Here is a 23851-nt window from a genome sequence, read left to right as displayed (position 1 = left end):
ACAGTGCATCATGTTGTGACAGAAACATTCCCTTATCAGTGGTGGAAGAGGTATTCAGACACTTTAATTAGTAAGTACAATGATAAAAATGCAAATATACAAGTAAAAGTCCTGCATTTTAAATCCTACTTAAGTAGAAGCACAAAATTATCACCAACAATATGTAAATTTAAAGTATCAAAGGTAAAAGAAATTGTTCACTCTTGAGACAATTAATGGGGGAGGAAAGAGAAAACTCAAAGTTCTAATACACAAATGTGTATTTAATTTTATGCTTTGTTGTGAACTATTAGATAATTAACCTCTTGAACCGCAAAGTTTTTTTTATTTTTATGAAACCATGTGTGAAGTTTAGAGTAAACTTCCCTCTGGAACTGCTAACAAAGATGGCAATAAGCCACAACACAGATTGTATGTAAGTCAGAAATATTGGGAAACATTGATTTAATCTATGATTATGTGTTGTTTTTCACAAGCATTTCATATGTGTTTTATATAAAATATTAATTTAAAAAGTAACTAGTAACTATTGCTGTCAAATAAATAACAAGTAGCCCACTTCAAAAATGTAATGAAAGTTCCATCTGAAGCCCACATTAGGTGGAAAAACTAATCCACCCCTTTAAACTCAACCAATGAGATTCTTTTGCCTCAGAGAAATGTTGGCGTGACTGAAACCTCCACCGGTGCAGAGCAACCTCCTCGACAGTACAGACAATGCAACTACTGTTCGACTATGAGGCACATGTGTTTTTTTGTGGTAAACAAGATTAGTCCAGCAGAGACAATACACACTTTTATTGTCATGTAGCTGCACTGACTGATGTATCCATCCATCCGTTTAATCTGTCTACCGTATATGCGTTCATCCTCCATCCATCCATTAACCAATCTGCCGCTGCGTCAGATCATCCTTCCACCTCCACTTCCACTTGATAATCCATCCACAATGGCTTTCATCCCCCCACTAACACTTCACATGCATCCATTCACAGTCTGCGGGTCAACACAGTCAGCAATTAGAATTAGAAACAACAGCAGTAATTTATTTATATTTAGCTGTCTGGTGGACATGGAAAGAAAACACACACATCACATTATTAAAATACATTTCTTCATGGAGGATATAGGCCAATCTAATTTAGTGGAAACCAGCCCCCCTGTACAGTAATAGGTCATTACAGGCCATTTTGAAAATAAAATGAAATCAAAAAGACACATGCTCACAGATTAGCCACCAGTGGGTCCTGTTCAACCTCCAGTGAACAAAGCAGCAGTGAGGGGTCAGTGGATGAGTTATGGGAGGAAACAGGGATGCCTGCTGCTGAAACAAGTCATCAGGAGCTATTTCAGGCCTGGAGTTGTTTAACAAAGAGCCCTTATTTTTGTTCAAATGGACCATTTATAAAAACAATGGTTGAGGTCTGGAGCCAGAGTTGGGAAAGCGAAGGGTAGAAAGTGCTCGTAAATGTCAAATAGGCCACCTGATGAATGGCCTGGGGTGCAAACAGCTAATACAACTCAGGCTGCTATTGTACTAGATCTGACAGAGGAAGTGTTGCTCTGTGTAAAGCCTGTTTGTTAAAGCTGAACTAGATTTTTACGTGAAATACATTTATTTTGTTTGCATCAATCAAACGTTGAGCTGCAGCAAAGGCCACGCTACACCAACCAGCGGCAGATTTGATCATATTCAGACATGTATTGTTGGTTGTTTAAGTAGGCTACTTTCCATTTATTCTACTGTCCTCTACATTTCAGAAGAAAATCAATTTTTTTCTCCACCTCATTTATCTGGCAACTATTTTAAAGATGTATCTATGATCAGCTTATGAAATAAGATTCATTAATAGCTTACAACCCAACAGTATACAAAGTACGTAAAAGTTCACCATCTTAGATTAATGTGTTGGCATGCTAACACTTACCACTAAATACAATGTGCGGTAGAGGCTAATGGGACTATCATTCATTTTGCAGGTATGTGGTCATAAACCAAAGTATTGGCCACATTAAGATTTTCTGATGATGGCGCTAGATGAATCCTGAGAATTCATAATGATGGGATCATGAATGTCTAAACCAAATTTCATGGCAATCCACTAGTTGAGATATTTTACTCAAAACCACCAATGTCAACCTCAAAAGGGCAATACATCCAATAGTGGTTGACATATTTCAGCACCACAGTAACCAACATTGACATCCCAAAAATCACACAGCTATGGCTGTTACTACTACTGCTACTGCTGAACCCTTCATGTCTATACCCCACTGGCCATCACTGGCTGTTGTTCAGCAGGTAGGTTATCCACTAATAGCAGGTGGGGAGGTTGATCCCCGGATGTAGACGACAGTACATGTTGAAACGTCCTTGAGCAAGACATGCGCCTGATTGTGGTTCAGTGATTGGGTGATGTGGTCTTTTGGTAGGAAGTAAACTGAAAACAGAACTGGGCCTAAAATGGAGCCTTGTGCGACTCCACAATAAACTGTGCTGAGGATGCGACTGAAGTTTTAATCCAAGCTGTAAAAAAGGCCAACCAGCAGAACAGCATTGTTATCTGGATGGTAGACTATCTTAAAAACAGGGTCACTTTTTACATTCTGTGTTATGGAGGACTGCAAATATGTATTGTGTGATTTTGGCAACAAAACATGTTTAGATGGTTGTGTGTGTGTGTTGTAACACAAAGTGAATGCTTTCATAAACAGCAGGGATTATGGTTCCTGTATGACCTCCTACTCCTGCCTTATGATAAATGAAGCTTCTTATCATTGTCTGGAGCCACAGGTACTTATTTTGGACCATTAGAGGTATTTTCCCCTTCTCTCAGCCAGAGCAGTTGCTCATCATCTCTGAAACTGACTTTACATCCCGCTCTAATCCCTGAAACTGGAGCTTCAATAGTACTTTCAGACCCACTAAACACAGAAAGGGTTTAGTTCTACATGTTTCGGTAGGTAGGTTTATTTTCTTTTATTGTCAAGAGTGAAATCAAAAGATTGGTATCAATCTCGCGTCTGAGCATCAAAAGGAAAAGATCAACATTTTGGGAAATTCATTAATTCTGAAATCAGAAGATCAATGCCACTCTTATGCCTGTACAGTAAATATGAAGCTACAGCCAGCAGCCGGTCAGCTTAGCATTAAGACTGGAAACGGATGTCTGTCCACCCCCCTGATTTTTAACAACTCTCAGCTGTGTCCGTTTATTAAATTCTCTATTTTTGATCTTGGCTAACTCCTTGCTAAATTTAATTGTAAATTTCCTAATTTCATATTTTAAGCAATTCCCCATACCTCCCACAGTCAGTTAGAAATTGCAAATTACTACTACTGTCCAACAAGGTTTCCCCTATGACATAACAGTGAACTATTAGATTTACAATGATTAAAACCCATTTTGTAAACTTGATTTGAGAGATGTGGTTTGAGTATTTTGAACAGGCACATTTGCAGTAACTTCCTTTGATTCACCACTTTTGCCCATGTGCAGAAAGGATCAGACTGCTGGCATCTCGTTTTGCTATGTTTTGTCAGGACTGGAAGTGGCCCAGATGTAGTTAGCATAGCTCAGCATAGACTGGAAGCAGGGGTAAACAGCTAGACTGGCCCTGTCCAAAGTAAAAAAGAACACCCACCAACACCAAGTTCACTGATCAATACAGTGTACCTTGTTTGTATAGTATACAGATTTTCACGTGCGTTAATGTTCATTGTTCACACTCAATGTACTGGTAGCCGCCCCCCCCGTCCCAAATTTTACCCATTCTCATCTGGTCACCCTATGTAGGAACCAACCTCTTAATCTTTCCATATGAGATTACGAATGTAAACACATTCTTTTTTCTGAGCATGTTGAGTGAAGTTAAAAATGATATTTTTCTGCCCTATAAAAAGTTTAAAAAGCTGCTTAAAGGGAGTGAAACTAAGAAAAATTGCTTCATAGAAATTTTTACTAAGCAGCCAAATGACTTCACAGATAATCTTAGAAAATGCAGTTATTTATTGGCCAGGGAGGTTTTTCCCCTTCGGACCGAATGCAAGCTGACAAAAACTGATTTATTTTTATTTGCTGCACAGTTGAGTAAAGTAAATTGCATTTTTGGCTTTGTAAGGCAAATCTAACATAAGAACGCTATTAGTAGGTCAGATAGTGGGGAAATCCTTGCTCTGTAATGAAAATGCTCCTCACAGCTCTCCATTAGCACAGGCTTGCATGGACGCCAGGTGGATATGGAGGCCTGGTCTGAAGCCGCTGTACTCTCTGTGCGGGCTCGGGTATGCCTCCCTGATTCTCCACACGCAGCAGCTGGGGATAGCAGGGTGGGTGTCCTTAGGTGGGACCCCAAACCTCCAGCTGATGTACTGTCTGTAGGCGCAGTGACGCAGGGCAGCAGTCTGGCCTTTATCAGCGGGTGGAGACAGAGGGTCCTGATACAGAAGGACGGCCTCTAGCAAGGAGCGACGTAACACAAGCTGCTCAAACAGAGGAGACGAGGTGATGCAGGCACCGCTGCTCTGCCGGCAGCACAGCTCCTCCTGAGGGAGAGAGGAGGGAATGCAGCAGTCGCACTTACACCAGGCTGGACGATGTGGGTCGTTGTTGTTCGGACCGGGTTTATGATGAAGGGGAGGCTGAGAGTCATGATCCAGGCCTTCACCCGGTTGTAGCAGAGAGAGAACGGCTCTCAGGTGTCCTGTGTCCACCTATCAGGACAAGAATATAACACTGAAGTCAATGGCAAGATTGAGCCAAAAAAAAAAAATAAATTGTGCATGTTTTAAAATGATTCAGCTAAATTACAAAACCTATTACTCACTCATTTTTAATATTGGCCAAAGTAATACAACAATAATCCAAACTGACACTCAAAAACTGCTCTTTGGCCATTCAAAGTAAAAAATTATGTTTTCTGTTTTTATGCGTTTTTGCTTTGCATTCAGACAAAAACAGCCCAGCAGCATAATTCACTTCAAATGTAGGGCTGGGGGATATATGTCAAATATATTTGATTTATTAGAATATTAATTATGTGTGATACAGCAGATGACCATATAGTTATATTTAAGATTTCACTATTTCGCTGGTCTTGTATGTAAAAACGATGAAAAGCAAATTAGCTAGCAGCTATGGGTCACTGATTTCTTCGCTGTGAGAAAACGTGATCAATCATCTGATCGCTGTAATTTCTCTACTGTGGTTTACAGCTCTAAAACTCCAAGGCATGTTTGGGAGACCTCTGGTTTTAGGATATTTTAACTGACTTTAGCCTGACTTTTAGCTGCTAACTAGCTAGCTTTTCACAGTCTGGATCAACTCTGCTGTGAAGAGTAGAAGATGCCGTTGTAACGTACACACAGATACTTTTTAAATTTATTTTCTGTGGCAGCAAACACATGGCCTTTCAGTAACTGCATCCTGAGCTTATCTACACACATTATAGCTGACTAAAGTAACTTAACTACCCCTCACACACCAGGAAAGACCTTCAAAGCCACCTTCTTTAAAAGGGGAAAGCTCAGCCAGTAAATATAATATGCACAATGTTGATAGGCTGCATCATTGTGCATATTATATACAGTATATTGCGAAATGTTTATTGGCCATAATCACCCAACTCTATTTTAATGTAATGTCTAGAAAAGCTTAATGCTGAATCTGCAAGTCTAAAATAATGCTAAAATATTTGGTTTCAAATAAATCTCATCAATCCCGTTGATGTTTCAACCTAGAAACATTCAATTTATTTGAAGTAAGAGAGATTTTAGGTCTTAATTTCATTGTGTTTTATAAGTAAAAAACTGACCGTTTCTGCATGTGAATTCTCTGATCTAGCCTCTCTGCAGCAGGTTTACCTTGCGTGGCTTAACAGACGTTGGTTTGAGGTCTTGTAAACTTTTCTTCTGTGATCTCTTCACCAGTCGAATGTTGTCCTCATCAACGTAGGACACACAGAGGATGCACTGCAACATAGTCACATCAGGATATTCAGAATGATCATAAACTAGCTGATTTCAGCATGAGAAAGTGTTTCAATTGTATTAAATGTTTTGTTTTAAACAGCTACAGAATATACAATATCACATCGTCAGTCTTATCAAACCATTCATCACCTTCTGTTTGTCTTGGACTGACTCCACTTTCCTCTCCGAGTAGTCTTGTCCGACCTCTGCCGAGTAACAGCTGGTTCCAATCAGCCAGTCGATAAACATGGTTGTCTGAAGGAAAAAGACATGCAGAGTATCACGTGAGGCCGTCAGTCAGGAGCTCACACCTCATCTACAACACTCATAACTGCTTCACATCACCTGCATTACCAATCAGCGATACAGATGTGTCAACATACCTGTGATTTAACACCAAACATGACTTTATTTTATTAAAATAAACTGATTAAATCAGGGCAGAATATTTGCACTTAAGAAATAAGCGTTTAATATTTGAGATTTCTGACTTCAGATTTAATGTAACAGCTCGTTGTGTGATGGTGGTAGTGGTGCAAAGGTCACTGTCAGCTGTTGTGGAGACACCGTTTTCATATCAAATTGAAATCCAAAAAAGCTGTCTGACTTTGGTGAGTTCAGCTTTCTCTGTACTGCTGCTCAGGAGACAATTGTATTGTGCAGCACCAATCAGAGCTGAAGCTCCTCTAACTGATCCAGCCTCCAAGAAAAACTCCAGCTTCACTGTCCAAAGAAAAGTTTGGGTTCCCCCCCCCACAGCAAGTCTCTCTCTCTCATGCTCATCCAGGCGTAATAAAATATTACAGCTTTAAAACAGGTATGTGTTTGTCTCGACTGACACATTGTTGTATTTAATTTGACCGTGTGTGTACATCGTTCTGACATGTCCCCTGTTGTTGTTGTTGTAAAATAAAAATGAAAGTGAAAAAAATGAATAGTTCAACATTTAGGGAAATACACCTATGTGGCTTTTTGCCAAGAGTTAGATGAGAAGGATGCCTCCCTCATATTTGGGGCTAGCCGTTTCTCCCTGGTTTCCAGTATTTGTACTGAGCTAAACACACAGATAATAGAGTGTATCGATCTTCCTGTGTAAATCTTTTTTCCAAAATGTCAAACAATCGCTTTAATATTTATTTAGGTTTTTAAATTGTAACTCAGTCTAATACTGTGGTTTCTCAGTGAAGTGTATGGAACTAGACTGGAGTCTATGCTAACAGTAACAACCAGTATTAAAGTGTCACAGACAGCAGTGAAACGTAAAGACTGAAACTGGTCAGTTACACCAGACACTTCCTCCTCCATGATTTCCTAATGTGGTTTCACTCTTATGATTCATCACTGTATGGCAACAGTGGAGGAGTATTCAGATCCTTGAAAAGAAGTGAAAGTACTGATACTGCACTGTAAACTCTTATGAGTAAAAGCTCTGCATTAAAAATGTTGCTTAAGTGAATGTTCCTCCTCTATAAATGTAGTTGTGAGTGCTAATAATTACTTTCATTATGGATGAATCTGCAGATTATTTTCTCCATTAAAATTGACTGATTGTTTGGTTTGTAAAAATTCAGAAAATTGTGAGAAATGCAGTCACAGCTGTCAATTGACTAATAGATTAGTCCTCTAATCTTGTCTGCTGTACTTGTATAAACTGTTGGTTAGTTTAATTATAGCAAAACATCATATTTTATAAACTCTTCATATGTTGTGTGAAAAAAATCTTTATTTATAAACTACCTAGCAACTAAAGCTGTCAGATAAATGTAGTGAAGTAAAAAGTACAATATTTCATTCTGACATGTGACAGTAAAACTAGAAACTAGCATGAAACATAATAAAGTACATCACATTTGTAGTTAAGTACAGTACTTGAGTAAATGTACTTTCCACCACTGCTTTAGAATATAATGTGCCATAGTCCACAGTGGATTTCATCTCACTTCTTTTCTGTTCTTTATTTTAATCTTTACACTACAGTGAAATTCAGTCAGATTGTCCAGATGCAGCCACCATTGAAAGTCCCACTCTGGACTCTAACACTGATTGCCACTATGTTCGTTACTAAGGGAGGGTGAATGCATGAATGGACACTGTGTGGTCTCTCACCAGAGCGTAGTATGACAGCGTTGATCCGATGTAGATGATGAGCTGGATGAAGCTGAACCTTCCCGCCTGGAAAACAGAACTAACTGTCACTCTTTATTTCCCCACACTTTCCTTCAGAGTTATAGACACAATTATAGAAATCCCAAGGTGATGATTTAGTAGATATAATGCATCAGTAACAAGTTATTTTATTGATAAGATATGGCACCTTGGACAATTTCCTCTCAACCACAACAAAAAATAAAAATGGACAAAACTAAGCAATATCCATGACATAATTTCACAAAGGCCTACTGCAAATTCAAAAGTCCTAAACTTTAAGTTTAAAAATATTAAGTCCAAACCTGTAATCAAGGCTAATAATTCTGCCTTGCACTGCCCACTAGTGGTGAAAACATGGTTATCCCACCACCTGTGCAGCAGGGATGTAGTTTTGCACTACAGTGGGTGTGCCCACAATGACAAACACATGTCAGACAGAGGATCTGCACACTGTCCTGAAAATCAGCTCCCGGCTAATTTAATGCAACAGAGCCACAAAAACATTCATCACATTTAGAGCCAACTACTCTCAGACTGGACCAATCAGAGCAGAGCTGAATGAGTATGTCTGATACTCCCATATAGGGGACAAAGAATACCTCTAAAGATAGAGACAAATTTTATACAAGAACATATAATCCAATACATCAAAAATCAGACTAATTTAAAGGAAAAATCATCCACAGGAAGCTACTATAGGACATAGAAAAACTCACAATTAGGCAGAACAACAAGTGGTTGTATATTTGACAATGCCTGACGAAGATCTCTATTAGATCCAAACCATTGCTCTGTTACATGAAGCTTTCTACGAGTTGATTATCGGGACAGTGTGCAGATCTTTCGCCTGACTTTCTGGCCACAAGTACAATATATCACGCCAGTGGTCGATTCAGTTATGTTTTTCCGTCTTCCAAAAAAATAGTTGTTGCCCTTACACCCACACCCAGTTGTTGTAGCAGAAAAAAGACAAACAAAAGGAAATGAATGAAAACTCTGAAAGGGGGGGGGGGACTAAACCAACCCACCTGTCCGAACACCATGACATCAAACCTGATCCCGAATGCTTTGTACAGCGTTCGAACCTCCACTCCATTTACTGTGTTGTACTTTGCATACCTGAGCAGAGAACAGCAGATGAGGAAAGAGGCACTGCAACTTCATGCAACAAAAGAGCCTTTAATGAAGGATTTTTTTTTTTATTTTTTATTTTTTACCCCAAATCGGAAATAAACTAGATTAATACAGTTTTGTTTGTTTTTTTTTGTTTTTTTACTGATACCGACCTTTTATTACGCATCACATATCAGCCAGTCACTGTCCTCCTCAACCACAGTTACAGAACAGACTTCAAACCAGCCATTGTTTATTATACAGAGGTTCCTCTTGATGGTATAAATGTTTCCATGCCAACAAAAATACAACTGGGGAAACACTAAAGGCTTAATTTTTCTCATGTGAATTCACAGCCATAAAAACATTAGCACAGACTTTTGGCTTTTGGCAACTTCAGTCTAAAAATAACCAAAGCTCCTACAATGGCCTGACTGATGAGGAATGTGCACACAGTATCTGACAAGGTAAACTTGACCTTTGACCCTTGTTCACCTGAAGTTAAGACCGGGGTAGAGCGTCTTGTTGCTCTCTTTCTCATCCAGCCGTCTGAAGGAGTATTTGGGCAGGCAGCGATGCATGAGCCGGTCCAGGTTGCAGTCCCATTTGATCAGGATGCCGATGACTCCTCCCTGTGGTCAACAGAGGAAATGGATTCAAGACAAAAGTCAGTCAGCTAAGGGGAAACCCAGATAGCTTTTTTTGTAGAAAAGAGTTGAAACAAGTTGATTTTCACTAGGAGGAGGAGGATGATTTTTACAGTGACTAGACATCAGCTAATTAATTACCGGAAAATAAATTAGGAATTCTTCTAGGGATCGAAATTTGTTTTTAACATCTACTGGCACACTAATAATGCTGACTTTCATCCATGCAGACTGAAGAACGTTTGCTGTGGTAACACTTCCTTTTTTTTGGTTGTCAGGGTTGTTTCATTTCAACTTTATTTGATCTATTGACCAGGATAACAAATGACTCACTAAGAGAAACCCCAAAAAGAGAAAGTGTAGCAAAACTGGTCTCGCAATGTTGCTGCATCCTGAGATTTCAGCAGTGAAAGTCTATAAAATGTTATCATAGTTCAGTGATGGCCAGAACGATGAAAATAAGAGCCATGTTGTGAGAAACATTTGAACATGCAACTCCACCTCTACTGCAATTACAGAGAACTTTTCTCCAGCCTCTCGAATGATGTCTCCCAGTTTGAAAATGGGACACAGCGAGTCGTTTCCTCTATGACAGCTCCTCAGGTAGGCGTCGTTCATCTGTGGCAGAATGTTCCTTCTGTTAAGCAAAACAAAGTCAGAGTTTCTCCAACACTGGAGTGAAGTGACAAAGAGCAGCAAACCCTTTAGAGATGGCATTAGTCTGTTTTCAGCTGAGAGTTTTAGTGTCCTGTGATGCTCTAAAGGTTTTCCTGGCTTTTCTTATTTAAAAATAAAACAAGGCAGGAAATACTTAACTTGTTTTCATCATGATCACATGCAAACAAGATATGATAAAACAGTGAAAAAATTTGATTTGTGATAGAAGTGACAGTTACTTGTAATCTATGACAGTTGTTTGCAAAACAGAAATTAACGAAGCAAAATGATTTGATGTTGGAGCCTCCTTCAACAGGCCAAAAATAAAGAGTCTTCAACATTGTCTGTTAAATAATACATTGTGAATTTCGACCTATGTGGAACTTGTTGCTGTACAGACACAGCTGTGGCCCACTGCATAAAAAACAAAACACCATCACTAGAGAATCAGTTTGTAGCCTCAGTAGCATCAATCAGCAAGCAGTCTCACCGGATATAATTGAACGCAGGGAACCTGATGTTGTTTTTGATGAGGACTGTGAAGTTCTCAGCTGCTGCTAGCATAGCAGGCCTGCATCATAGGGAATACAAACTATTATACATTGGAGTCAATACAGTACATTTTTTTAAACAGAAACAGACCGAACTTTACTGTACCTCCATTTGAACGAGATGCTGTGCTCCAAAACAATACTGGATACAAGTTCTAAGCAAGTTTGGAATATCTAGTGTGTTTACAGTAGAAAAGTGACAAAATAAAGTACACTTTAAATAGTCTATACGCATACTTTATACAAAAGGGTTTTTTATTTTTCGATGTGTTGTTAAGGGACAATACAACGCCCAACAGAAATGGAGGAGCAAAAGAAAAATATAATTGTTGAAGGCAGTGAAAAATCTGCAGGAACACATCAAAAAAGAAAGAAAGCAACTGAAACTTTTCAGAAACAATTTGCTGTCTCGTTTTTAATTTTTTTTTTTTTACAGCAAACAGACACAGTTAGACACAGAGAAGAGTCCGATATTGCCCTCAGGAGCTGGTGGAGACTAAAAACTGAGCTAAAAGAGAGTGAAAACTGGACTTGCATTTACCAGGCGACACAAACACGACTCCAAATGACTTATAATGTTGCTATGCAACAGCCTGATGTGCAAATAAGCAGCTGTTTGCTAACAAGTTCAACATATAAACTTAAATGATATGTGTTGTGTTCAAAACGTGTTACCGCTGCCCCCAAGTAGCCAATAGGATCATAAAGTTAAATTCCTGAGGGAGATGTTTCATGACATGACAGCCCTGATCTGACAACCAAACAGTAGGGTTTACCTCGGAGGGCTCGTCTTGTTTTCAACTGGACACCACGCTGACACCTCACAGGTTTTCTGCAACACATCAAACTTCACACACGATCCTGTCTGAATCCCTGCAGAAGTTAAAACAAAACAAACAACTGAACAGTGCTGCATTTAAACTCTATTCAGACATAACTGAGTTTGAAAAGTTGTAGGTTTGATTTCTGCAGCAGCTGATGTGGTGTTAACTGTGTCCGTTTATCAACCAACACTTTAATTTAGCACAGAGCTTAGAGATTCTGTACCACTGGCTGAAGCTACAACTGCAACACATGAATGATAAATTCCACTGCTTCTTGTGGAGACAGGTGTTAACTGGTACCAACACACTTAAAGAAAGTCTTGCTGTGACAGCAGAGTGTTGAGATCGTCCTATTCAAAATAACTCCATTTAAAGTCCATCCAAAACTGAAACTCACAAAGTTCCGCTGTTTTTGTACCAGGATTAACAGTAACAGGGCCCCCGTTCTTTATACGTGGATAACAAAGTTATCCAGATTAGAACTGACGATTTGACATGAGTCTGGATTGTTTTGGTTCTTCTTTATCTGGAAATGTTGTCAGAACAAGTCTTTAAGCCCGAATCTGCTATCAGTAACTGCAGCTCAGCTAGCTGGACCATGACAAAGATGTTTCACGGTGAACTCAACTCAAAGATTCTGACTGTTAAAGGACCAATGGAGGCAGAACATTCGGCATTTAATTTGACATTGAAATGGGAATTTGTCATTTGAACACAAACACATTCACTGGAAATCTGTGAGTGAAAGCAGTGGAAATACTGGGGAGTACAATGTAGAAAAAAGCAACATCTGTAAGAACGCAGGAACACAGCAAACAAGACTTTTGTATTAGCCTGGTAACTGCATGTTATCCACATTTGAAGAACAGGGCCCAGGTTCATACAGTACCTTGCTTCTCTGGTTTCCTGTGTGCATGTTAATGTACAGAAGAAGTTACTGTACCGTGACTCAAATGATCCCAGCCTCCTTTCTCACAGTCCTTATCTGTCCGACACAATCTGCCTTTGAGGGGAACCTGGAATATAAACACTGCTGCAAAATAAGAAAGTTTTGCTAACTTTTCATCTAAATCTTTGTATTGATAATAATAATAATAACAACAACAACAACAAGCACCTCTGCGCATTTTCCCTGCCTCTGATTCTCTGTCACTATGATGTTGGTCACCACAAAGAAGGAGTTTTTGTCCTGAAAGGAGAAAAAAAACAAAAAACACCACATCTTTAAATTCTCCTCTTTGCCAAAGAGGACAGAAGACCAAGCTCCTACCTGTGAGGGCCCGCTGTAGTCCACGCCATCCCAGACCATGTCCCCGATGTTTGGCAGGTGGATCTGAGCTACACCCTTTACCTTGGTAGTGACAGAACTCACCACCAGGTCGAACTCCTGGTACTTCCTGTTCCACAGCATCATAATACTGCAAAATAAAAAATAAAAATTAGCAATTCAAGCAAATTCAATACATCTATCAAATTGAATTATGGGGTATTTAGGATGTTTTGTACAGTAGCTTGACCCTTTAGACTGTAAAAGTCATGTTTAGGGATGCAACTGATTGTTTTCACAACCAATTAATCTCCAGACCATTTCCTCCATTAACACATTAATCATTTGCTCTGTAACAAGCCTGGGTCCGTATTGGCTTCTGGTGTCTCAATTCTGACCGTGGGGTCACAGTATAAAACAAAACTAGAAAATAAAAAAATAAAATAACAAAACAAAGCTAACAAACTGTGTGCAGATTTAGCGATGAAAAGGTTAAACGAATTTTACATACTTTTGAAGGACTTTTTATGCTGCATATCCTCAAAAGGCAGTCCAGTTAATTTAAACACAAATAAACAGCCTTATCAATGACCACTTAAAATTGTCAGGGTTAACGTATCCATCCCTCTCCTTTGACAGACATGGCAGCCGATGTAGTTGTCTAAATCTGTTTCAGCTTTAACTGGACTTAACGGAACCTGTTCTGACTGAATAATTAAGAGGCAGCCGCTGCGGGGCTGAAACATGTCACTTGTTTCACTCACCAGATAAACAGCAGAATGCATCCGTTCAGAGTCCACTTCAGGGAGCCGAGCCGGACGCTCTGAATCCGGACCAGCTTCTTGGTTTCATACTGACAGAGACCGAGAACCCCACAGCCCGGCATGTTGCTGCTGCTGCTTGGATGTGAATCGGATTTTTCGTGTGGAGGAATCTCTGACTCATTTCTTGACTCCTCTTCCTGTGTGGAGGGTCACATGTCCAGACTCCTGCAGCTGCTCTCACGTCCAATATAATCACTGCCGCTGCAACACACACACACACACACACACACACACACAGTTTACTGTAACGTAAGAGGATCAACGGAAAAGCAACTGTTTTAATCTACTTAATATGTCTTTATTATTTATTCCCATTTGCCTCCACAAAGTAGTCCTCTGGGTCTCTACTCAAAAACAACGCCAGTAAAACAAACAACAATTTAATCACACAGGACCAATAAAACAAGTAAAGCCCAGACAAGTAAAACATAAACCCCTGAAAATAAATAAATGAAAAATAGAAATGGAAGCACAAATAAAAGTGTCACAAATACACAAGAAAGTTTAAAACAATGAAAAGGTCAAAAACTAAGAAGCAATATCTACCTGAGAGTGATTTATTTTTTTGTTTAAATGACCTATTGAAAGAAATTCTACTTGTGTGTCTGATGACTAAATCTTAATCTGTACGCTGTCAACCCGGTTTAAATTATTTGCAGAGACCCAGGAACCAACCAGGACTCTTCCAAGGATTAATAGTGCCTGGTCCCGAGTTCTCTGTGTGTCAGTGACTGCATGGTCATTTCATAGAGCACACCTTTCTTCAGCAATATGCACCATAACATAAACTAAATCAAGCTCTTAAAACTACTGTGAAGATGAAGATGAGGTAATAATGGAAGACCCACCTTGATACTGATTGTGTTTACATGCACACGAGTATCCTGGTTCTTAGTCTTATCCTGTATTTGATCTTATTCGAGAAATGGTGTCTATTCACTCCTGGTCACAACGGTATACCAGCACAAGAATTACCAACAGAAAAATATATTCTGAGCCAGCACATTTAAAAAAAAAAACAAAGAGTACTAATAGGGTAACGAGTATTTTGAACAAACAGCAAACTTATCAGCATGAGTAATGAAGCTAGCAGAGCTCAAGCTCAGAAAAGCTCACCAGAGGAGGAGTATTGTCACCTGCAACTGGATGGAGGATACCCGGTCAGTCGCAGATGCCTCAGGTTCCAGCAGCAGTGCCAGCATGGGTCCAGAGCACAGCCTAGCCAATTGCTTGTCTGAAGAAGAATATCCCACTGACCCGCTCCTTTTTCATCACCGATCTCTCACAACAGAAATAATCTGTGCAGTGATTGGACATGGTCCTTGACAGCCTGGTTTGAAGGAGGGTTACAAAAATTTCCTATATGACCAAGATAAGCGATGCTTCAGTCAGTCTTGGTATAGCTCAGGTACAGTGGAGCGGTAGGGCAAACTGATTGTTCTGTATATATATTTATATATGTCATTTATGTAGTGTGGCACTGATTGAGACAGTGCACTTGGCCTGTTCAGCATGCCACACCACTGTCTTCTTTGGTGCTGAAACATTTTAACTTGACTAGCAAGCCATTTTCTTTGTTCTTCAAAACAAAGTTGTTTGACAATGTGGCTTTTCTTTGTGTTTTATAGGCTTATCATTTCATAAGCTTACTTGGATCAACAAGTGACACAGTATAACAAATGGTTTCATCAGCTATTTTACTGTGCTGAGAGTCTAGCTCCACCCTGGGGATCCAGTTTTGTGATTGTCTGCCTGCAAGAGTGTCTGGATTTCTCACCATCTCAGCCACTCTGATCAGCACCATAGACTGTATATAAACATCTGCACCTATAAGAGTGTTCAGAAATCTGGGTGAGGTGTTAGATATGCCACATTATTCTGCTTTCAACTCCAGGCAACAAATCCGGGTTTCTGAAACCAGGATATAATGTTTACATGCTCAACAGATCACAGGGACAATCCCAAAACTTGATCATAACCAGGATATTAAACATTGTATCCTGGTTTCAGAAACCCGGATTTGTGTTAATGGGTCAGTTGCCTGCTCATCCAGTTGGTAATCCAGCCTTATCCTGTATGTAACTTCTGTGGCTATTTTAGAATTGTCACTGATTCATGTAAAAGTCAAAGGCAAGTAGTCTTACTGCTTTAGTCTTGGATAAAGACTGCAGCAGCCACCAAAACAGGACAAACGAGGGGAAGTTATGATCTTTCAAAAAAAATACAAGATGTTGATAACATACGAATTTGATATGTAGGATAATCAATTAATCATTTAAGTTATTTGGCAGTGAAAAATTCCAAACAGTCTCTGGTTCCAGCTTCTCCAATGTAAGGATTTTATGCTTTTCTCTCTATCTATTATTTTAGTTGGCATTTTATCATTTTGTCATTTTGCTGAGATAAAACAAGCACTCTGGGAAATTGTGATTGGCAGTTTTCACTAATTTGTGACAATTCATTCAATTGATTAATCAAATATAATAATGATCAGGCTCATAAGTGACCTCCCTAAAAGGGGATTTACACAGAAATAACTTAAGAAATGCACTAGATGTCAGTGAGATCTGAACTACGCTCACAAGGCTATGCATCACAGAGGAACATACTGAGAAATAAAGTTGGGATTATGATCTATGATGTAAACATTTGAGAACATGTCTTGTTTGGAAACAAACCTAAAAATTCTGGTATGCCATTTGCGACTTTTTTTCTGATTTTCTTGGAGATAAAGATCTTCTTGTTCTCAGAAGGACAAAGTGGATCACTGTGAGGAAAACTGACCAGTTCAGACAATCTGAGAAAACAATGACTCACTCTCTGCAACAGTCATGTGTGTAGAGCTGGAATGCATCTGAGAACATATTCTCAAGTGCTTTACTTTGGTGAACTTGTACTTTACTTGAGTTTTTTCCATTTGATGCCACTTAATACTTCCACTCCACTACGTTTCAGAGGGAAACATTGCACTTTTTACTCTTTTGAATTGAGTTTATAGTGTAATAGTTTAAGTACAGCAGTACTGTATGACACAACACCAACTACACCAGCTACAACATCCCATTTCTGCTTACAGGTTAATGTATCAATGTATCAGTGAATGCTTTGGGTATAATTTTGAGTGCAGGCATGTAAATACTCCTTCCACCACTGCATGTGTGTTGTCTATCAACAGTTGTATGTCCTTCTGAAGTGTCTAAGAGCAAACCTGACCTGATTAACATATCATGAGGAGTGTGATAATAAACTTTATAATGTCCCTGTTCATATTTTACCTTCACTCCAGCATGTTTTTCACATCCTTGTAAGTCATGTTACCTCATATTTATGTTTATCTACAAACTGAATTTCAGAAATCCATTTAAAAGTAGACAAAACAAATGGACACAGTTGGTTTTTATAAGTATTTTTAGTGGTGTAGGGATCATAAAAATAACACTGAGTTGTTGTAAAGAACATTTGTCGTGATTTGTCCTGGTGAATATTTCCAGCCCAGTTTCACAGTTTTCAGATTTGAGTTGAGTTTCAGATTTTGTTCAGACTTTATAGCATGATAATTTTTGGGGGCGAATCATGTTATGTTTACAGCACAGTTTTCCAAACATGTTAATACCTGGAAGCTGGTTCTTGACAAACCTGCACAGGAATTATGCTACATAACATTTGACATGTGAATTTGTACACAGAAAAGTTTTCAGATGAAAAGCTTCTGCAATTTCGGTTTGAGCATCTCCAGATCGGCGCTGTTCTGCATCTTCTGCGGCAGGCTGCTCACCTTCATGATCAGCTCATGAGCTTCGTCAAACAACTTTTCACCGACCTCCTTCTTCACTCGCTCTCTCCAGGCGATCAGCTTTGGCCGGCCTTGAAATACATCCAGGCCACTTCCAACAGGCTGCAAAACACACAGCAAACACAACCTAAATGTTCAAGTTTTTTTTGAAAAGATAATACTGCAATTACATGAAATGAAATTACAATCACATATACATGAAAAGTTTTAAGTTCAAGTTCAAGTTTATTTATTTAACACATTTAGAAAGGATTTGTCAGCAGTCCGAGCAATTCTTATTTCAACAGGTAAAGTATTCCAAAGATTAGGAAGCTGGTGAAAAGGCTCGGTCACCTCTAGTTTTTAACCTGGATCTGAGGACATCGAGGAGCGTCCGATTGGATGACCTCAGTGCTTTGAGTGTGTATTACATACATATATATATATAATTCTAATAAATAAGAAGGTGCCAACCCATTTAAAACTTTAAAAATAAGCAATCTTAAAATCAATACTAAAGTGGACAGGAAGCCTGTGGAGCGAGGCTAAAACGGGGGTAGTGAGCTTTTTAGTTCCAGTTAGAAGTCAAGCTGCTGCATTCTGGACTAACTGCAACCGATGGCGAGATGGCTGATCCACTCCAACATACAAAGAATTACAGTGGTCTAGTCGATACGTTAGAAATGCATGGATTACTCTTTCAAAGTCTTTGCATGGCAGGTAGCGATTGACTCTAGTCAACAGTCTCAGCTGAAAGAAACTGGCTTTTACAACAGAACTAATTTGTTTTTCAAATTTAAAAGCACTGTTCGAAGATCACACCTAGATTCTTGGTAAATGGATGACTATGCGTTCCTAAAGTGCCAATAGTATCTAAACAAACACTTAAATCCCAAGGTCAACCAAACACAACAACCTCAGTCTTACTTTCATTAAGACAGAGAAAGTTCTGATTCAACCATATTTTAAGATCTCTCAGGCAGTTAAGCGAGGGCTGAAATGGGCTGGGATCCCTCGTGGGGTGGAATCTTCTGAGACTAATACATTGATATTCATCAGATATATTTTTCATATAAATGCAACTAAAATAGGTCTTAAATATATCACCATGATTCATTTTAAGCTCAAGCAGCAGTAGCAATTCTGGGCTGCACCTTTCCTCAATTAATGGCAAAATATTTCACAATAATACTTTCAATTTCTAGTTTTTAAAATAATAAAATTCAGGGTGCCTGGTGTTCTAAAGGCGAGTATCATGGGACCAGTTCGGCTTTGGCCAGGGAGCTTTGCTGCATGTCATATGATTAGGAATGGTTTGCTTTGTTTATTTCCTAATCAATTAATTAAACAGACCTAGATGGCCTCGTTTATGCGTTAAAAGAAATCCTGCCCTACATAGTACTGTGTCTGATTCATCCCAGAATTCAACTGCCATCTTAATATTTACCTCTTTCTCCCTCCCAGTGTTTCTTGTCCATATCTTTACACATACACCCATAAATTAAAGAGAGAGAAGAGAATTAAAGAATGTGATATTTGCACTTCACCTCTGATTAACATCTCACTAATTCTCAAGAATGGGTCAAACTCCAAATATGCCAGATCCTACATTTCCCATAATGCAACTTAAATTTAGGAAAACCAGAGCCACAGAAGACAGGATGCAACCGTTCACAGGCTGAGTAGTCCTTCTCATGACTAGCAACCTGAACATAAAGTGTAAAATTGGTGCCCTTTTAACCCCTCGACGCCTGACTGTATTTACAATTATGAAAAAAGAAATTACTATTTGTCTTTTTGCTTTCAAGCTGTTGCTAAATTGAGTGGAAATTAATAATTTGTCTATAACACATACAATACATATAAATTTAGTTATGATGCATAAACCAGTGCTTGAAAAAGGTTCCTAGGTATGTATCGATTATGATTACTGGCATTGGTGGAATAAATACGCTATCTTGGCTGTAATCTGAATTCAAGCGGTGTGATGCGAATTCGCAACAGTCAGTGTTTAGGGGTTAAGGTTAGTTGGTAGTTGTAGAAAGTAATTGAAATTCTGCAGTAGTAGAAGTAGCAGTAGCTGTAGCACCAGGTAACCCATATTTTGACAGTGCAATATAAAATCAAGTTTTTACTTACATTTACTTACCAGTAGTAGTAGGATAAATAGTAGTTGTAGTATTACCTGCATGATCTCAACTATAGCCACCAGATCAGCCAGAGAGATTTTGTCGCCGATGATAAACGGTTTGTTCTGCAGGAATTTCGCCTCCAGCAGGTTGAGCGTCTGATTCAGATCGTCGACAGCAGCATCCACCTTCTCTTTCGGGGCCTCAGAGCCCATGATGACAGGAAACAGAGTCTGGTCAAATAGAAGAGCAAAGATCAGCCAGACTTTGGTAGCACCAGCAGCAGCATTTGTTATTGACAGTCATTAATATTCTGTAAGTACATTTATAAAAAGTAGTCTGAATGTGCTTATTTTTAGCTATGTTAGCAGCATGGCTCTAGAGATGACAATCTCTGACAGTCGGTTGGCCGACATCTTAACAATTATTGGATAGATGGTCATGAACCTTCGGTTCAGACATTTGTGCTCCCCGAGGATGAATCTTAATGACTTTGGTGATTACCTGCACCAATCACCACTACTTGCACCAATCAGTGCAAGTAGTGGTCGTTTTGAGTGAATTGTTAGATGAAAATCTATGGATTGAAATGTGGGTCATGACTTAACTTTGAGCACTCTGTTGGCTCAGTACTTGTACTGTACTTGTGCAATGACGATAAGGTTCAATCTAATCTAATCAGGAGCGTAGCTATGTTCCCAGGGTCCTAAGTTCAAAAAACCATTTACCCTAACCTTAACCCTAGATGTGGGAAACATAGGACCCTTTGTCAAGTTCCCATTATGTGCCATACTAATTTTGCTAACAATGAAATTATCACATCTAATCTAACACTTCATAAAAATAAAATGTCAATATATTTAAACATATTAGGTATAGATCTAGTATAAACAACCTCAAAATGCAGAGGTACAAAAAGGAAAAACTAACAAATGAACTTGTGTATGAAGTGTTGAAATGTGTGTACTGAAGTAGGTCAATGGATACAACACCGGGTTGATCTGGGACTCGTACCCTGAGCAGGAAGACCTTTGAGCCGTGAGCTCTGAGGTTCATGTGCTGCCAGGACAGGTATTCATTAACACGAGCTCGCTGCTGCAGGTCAGCTGGATACCAGTGCTCTGCCACTGATGACGAATATTTCTGCACCAGGTACTTCAGGATCGCAACGCTGCAACACAGACAGCAGGAAGAAGAGAAATGGAACAAATGAATGTTCAGCAACAGAGAATATGGCAACTGTTTCACCTAATTGTTGTTCAACTACACTGAAAATATTATCAAGCAACCAGGAGACACAGCATACATATTTACTGAAGTTAAATGGAACAAGTAATGTGAAGCAGGACAGGAGCTGCCAGACAAACTGTTTTATTGAATATTAATTGATTATTCAAAGGGTGTCCATGTAGCTCAGGTTAAGCTGCCAACCATGAACTACAACTTCACAGTCTGAATCCTGCTGGGGACCTTTGTTGCAACTCTCACTTCCTGTCATCTCTCTGCTATTGCTACCTAATAAAGAAAGTATATTATATTATAGTATATTGTTTGGGGGCCCTCTACAGGCTGCAGAGCCTTATGCACCCACTTGGCTTGTTTATGTCTCAGGCAGATGAGTTGAAACTGAAAACCATTCAACACCATTGCACTGGTGATGAAGCTACAAATCACAGCTGAAGATCTAAAGACTTCAGCAGGTCAAACCAGAACTATCTGCGTGGCTAGATCCAGAGTGGAAGAATATGTTGGCCCTTACATAATAATGAGCAGCCTTTGAAAGAGATCAACAAACTCTTCCTGCGGATTTTCAAAACTTACTTGCTGATGTCTAAAATATGAATGGATGGACTGATCAGACACATATTGTCATTATTTGTAATGTAAGGAAATCTTAAATCCAAACCATCGTTGTACCTCTCCGTCAGAATGAAGCTTCCATCCTTCATGACAGGAACCTTCCTCATGATGCTGATCTTTCCGAACTCCTCGCTGTACTGCTGCCCTGAGACAAACACCAGCAAATGAGAATCACAGATGACTTAAAAAGAAAAATATATCTGCTGTCTGTTTGTTTGTGTTGCCATGTGAACAGAAAAAAAGTATACATGCACACAAAGCACATAACTGAGGTTTGTTCCACCATTTGGAGAAAATGGTGAGTTTATTTTACTCTCCCTCTCCTTTTCTTTGTTATCTGCTTTGGAACGCTTCTCTTTGCTTTGCATCCCTGAGGTGAAACTCAATCACCTCAGGGACGCAGGGATGTTTTTTCTAGATGCTTTGACCTCAGACCCACAACATCCCACCAACTGTTTTCTTGTAAGGTTGGTTCTCTAGGAGTTAATGTAACTCTACTCCTCAACTTGCTGAATGAGTCTGTCAGCTTTCTGGGTGAAATGTGAAAATGTAAACTGATCCCCCAGAGGAGTGCTGGAATGTTCAAGCTTACAGAACAAATTCAAATCCGGCAGGACGTTCAACTCCTGCTAAATGTGTTTACAGAGTTACAAAGTCAAACACAAAGACTAAGTCTGCAAATATAACTATGCAGATTTCTGAGGCTGGAGTTTATGCAACAAGTTCAAAGTTTGGTGGTCACTAACTCCACAAACATCTGGTCTGTACATATTCAAAAGCCCCCAAAAAACATCAATAGACGGACAGACAGACAGATAGATAGATATCTGAAGAGAAATTACTTCCTGTAGTGGTCGTTATTACTATTTTAAGATAGAATGTGAACAAAAAGCCCAAACCCTTTACTAAAACATGCACATTTAAGCTATGCATAAATTCAAGTCTCATCCATGTCCCTGTGACTGTCTGGGGTGTGGGATTACCTGTAGCGAGGTCGACAAGCTTAAACTCAAAGGGAATCCCGACCGCTTTGGCAAACAGAAAGACGGAGCGGCAGGGCTGGGAGTGCAGGTCGAGATAGAGCTCCATCATGTCCAAGTCTAAAGGCTGCAGATGCTTCCTTTCCACCACGTTCACTCTGAGTTTTCAGTCCTCTCCTGCTGCGCCTGTTGTCCTCTGTCTGCCCAGAACTCCTCCTCTTCTTACTGTGAGGCTCACTGATTTCTAAATGGTGGCGACAGTTCAAAATAAGCAGGCCGTCGTGGTTGAACAGTCTGACCTTTGGCCCCTTAGCTTAGCCCAACATTTTATAAACACTGCTTATTGCATTTTTATCTGCTTGGGGTTCCTCTAATCTGTGATTCAGGGTCCTCTTTATAATGTAAAGTAATTTAATGCAGTCAGACATTAGTGAAGACGTTAAAAGTTTGACATCAAGTCAATGATCACATGGATAAAGATTTTTAAAATGAGTTTTTGTACACCCTGTCCCCTCATGATTTGCACCAATTTTCACTTTACTAATTACACTAACAATGACTTTATATTAACTAGCTGGTGACTACAAAACTATGTTATTTATATTATTTGTATATGATGACACTTTTTCTTATTAAATTGGACTGAAAGTAATTTACAGTAATATAACAACAACAATTTTGATAACCAATTCATTGTTTGTCATTTACAAGCAAAACTGCAGAATATACTCTGTTCCAGAGTCTCAAATGTGAGAATTTGAAGCAGTTTGTGGGTTTCTAAAGTGGCGCACAGACTGGATGCAATGACGTATGTCAAGTCGATGGAGTCTATTCATTTTCTATGAAGAGCAGGAGATCAGGCGGCATGATGCATGATGGAATTGATAGACTGTTCACAGTGTCTGTTTTTGCATGAACACGACTCAACCTCTACTTCATGAATCAATCCAGAAAAAATGCCCCAGACTCACAAAACTCAGATCAAACTTTTAAACTAGGCAGCACTGATCAAATATGATCAAGATCTGTAACTGCATTGTCTATTTCTCACCTCAATAGTTCTCATAAACATTGAGCGTTTAAATCATTAAACCCTCAATGTGGGCGG

The 23851-nt window shown here is 39.2% G+C and overlaps 2 protein-coding genes across 4 annotated transcripts; both read right to left on the bottom strand.

Moving 5' to 3' along the window:
- Positions 1-2955: 2955 nt before the first annotated feature.
- LOC119891930 (P2X purinoceptor 4-like) lies at positions 2956-14159 on the bottom strand. 3 transcript variants are annotated; one of them, XM_038703926.1, is made up of 13 exons: positions 13943-14159; positions 13182-13329; positions 13029-13100; positions 12855-12927; positions 11864-11960; positions 11027-11107; positions 10381-10516; positions 9728-9864; positions 9148-9238; positions 8078-8143; positions 6122-6226; positions 5864-5971; positions 2956-4714 (listed from the first exon to the last, which is right to left on the bottom strand). In XM_038703926.1, exons 1-13 carry the CDS (start codon positions 14062-14064, stop codon positions 4196-4198), a joined length of 1755 nt encoding a protein of 584 aa, XP_038559854.1. In that variant the 5' UTR covers positions 14065-14159; the 3' UTR covers positions 2956-4195. The 3 variants fall into 3 exon arrangements, with proteins under 3 accessions (XP_038559854.1, XP_038559855.1, XP_038559856.1); XM_038703927.1 differs by having other exon boundaries at positions 12855-12944; positions 13943-14107; XM_038703928.1 differs by having other exon boundaries at positions 12855-12941; positions 13943-14107.
- Positions 14160-17392: 3233 nt separating this feature from the next.
- LOC119891829 (glutathione S-transferase theta-3-like) lies at positions 17393-22982 on the bottom strand. Its single transcript, XM_038703735.1, has 5 exons — positions 22747-22982; positions 21821-21908; positions 20918-21074; positions 19960-20136; positions 17393-17897 (listed from the first exon to the last, which is right to left on the bottom strand). Exons 1-5 carry the CDS (start codon positions 22853-22855, stop codon positions 17697-17699), a joined length of 732 nt encoding a protein of 243 aa, XP_038559663.1. The 5' UTR covers positions 22856-22982; the 3' UTR covers positions 17393-17696.
- Positions 22983-23851: the final 869 nt, after the last annotated feature.

This window comes from Micropterus salmoides, unplaced genomic scaffold (assembly GCF_014851395.1).
Source record: "Micropterus salmoides isolate LMB-PRFRI ecotype aquatic unplaced genomic scaffold, ASM1485139v1 Ms_hic_scaffold_7, whole genome shotgun sequence".
Lineage (NCBI taxonomy): Eukaryota > Metazoa > Chordata > Actinopteri > Centrarchiformes > Centrarchidae > Micropterus > Micropterus salmoides.
Note: the sequence above shows the minus strand (reverse complement) of the source record. Positions and strands in the feature narration are given on the sequence as shown.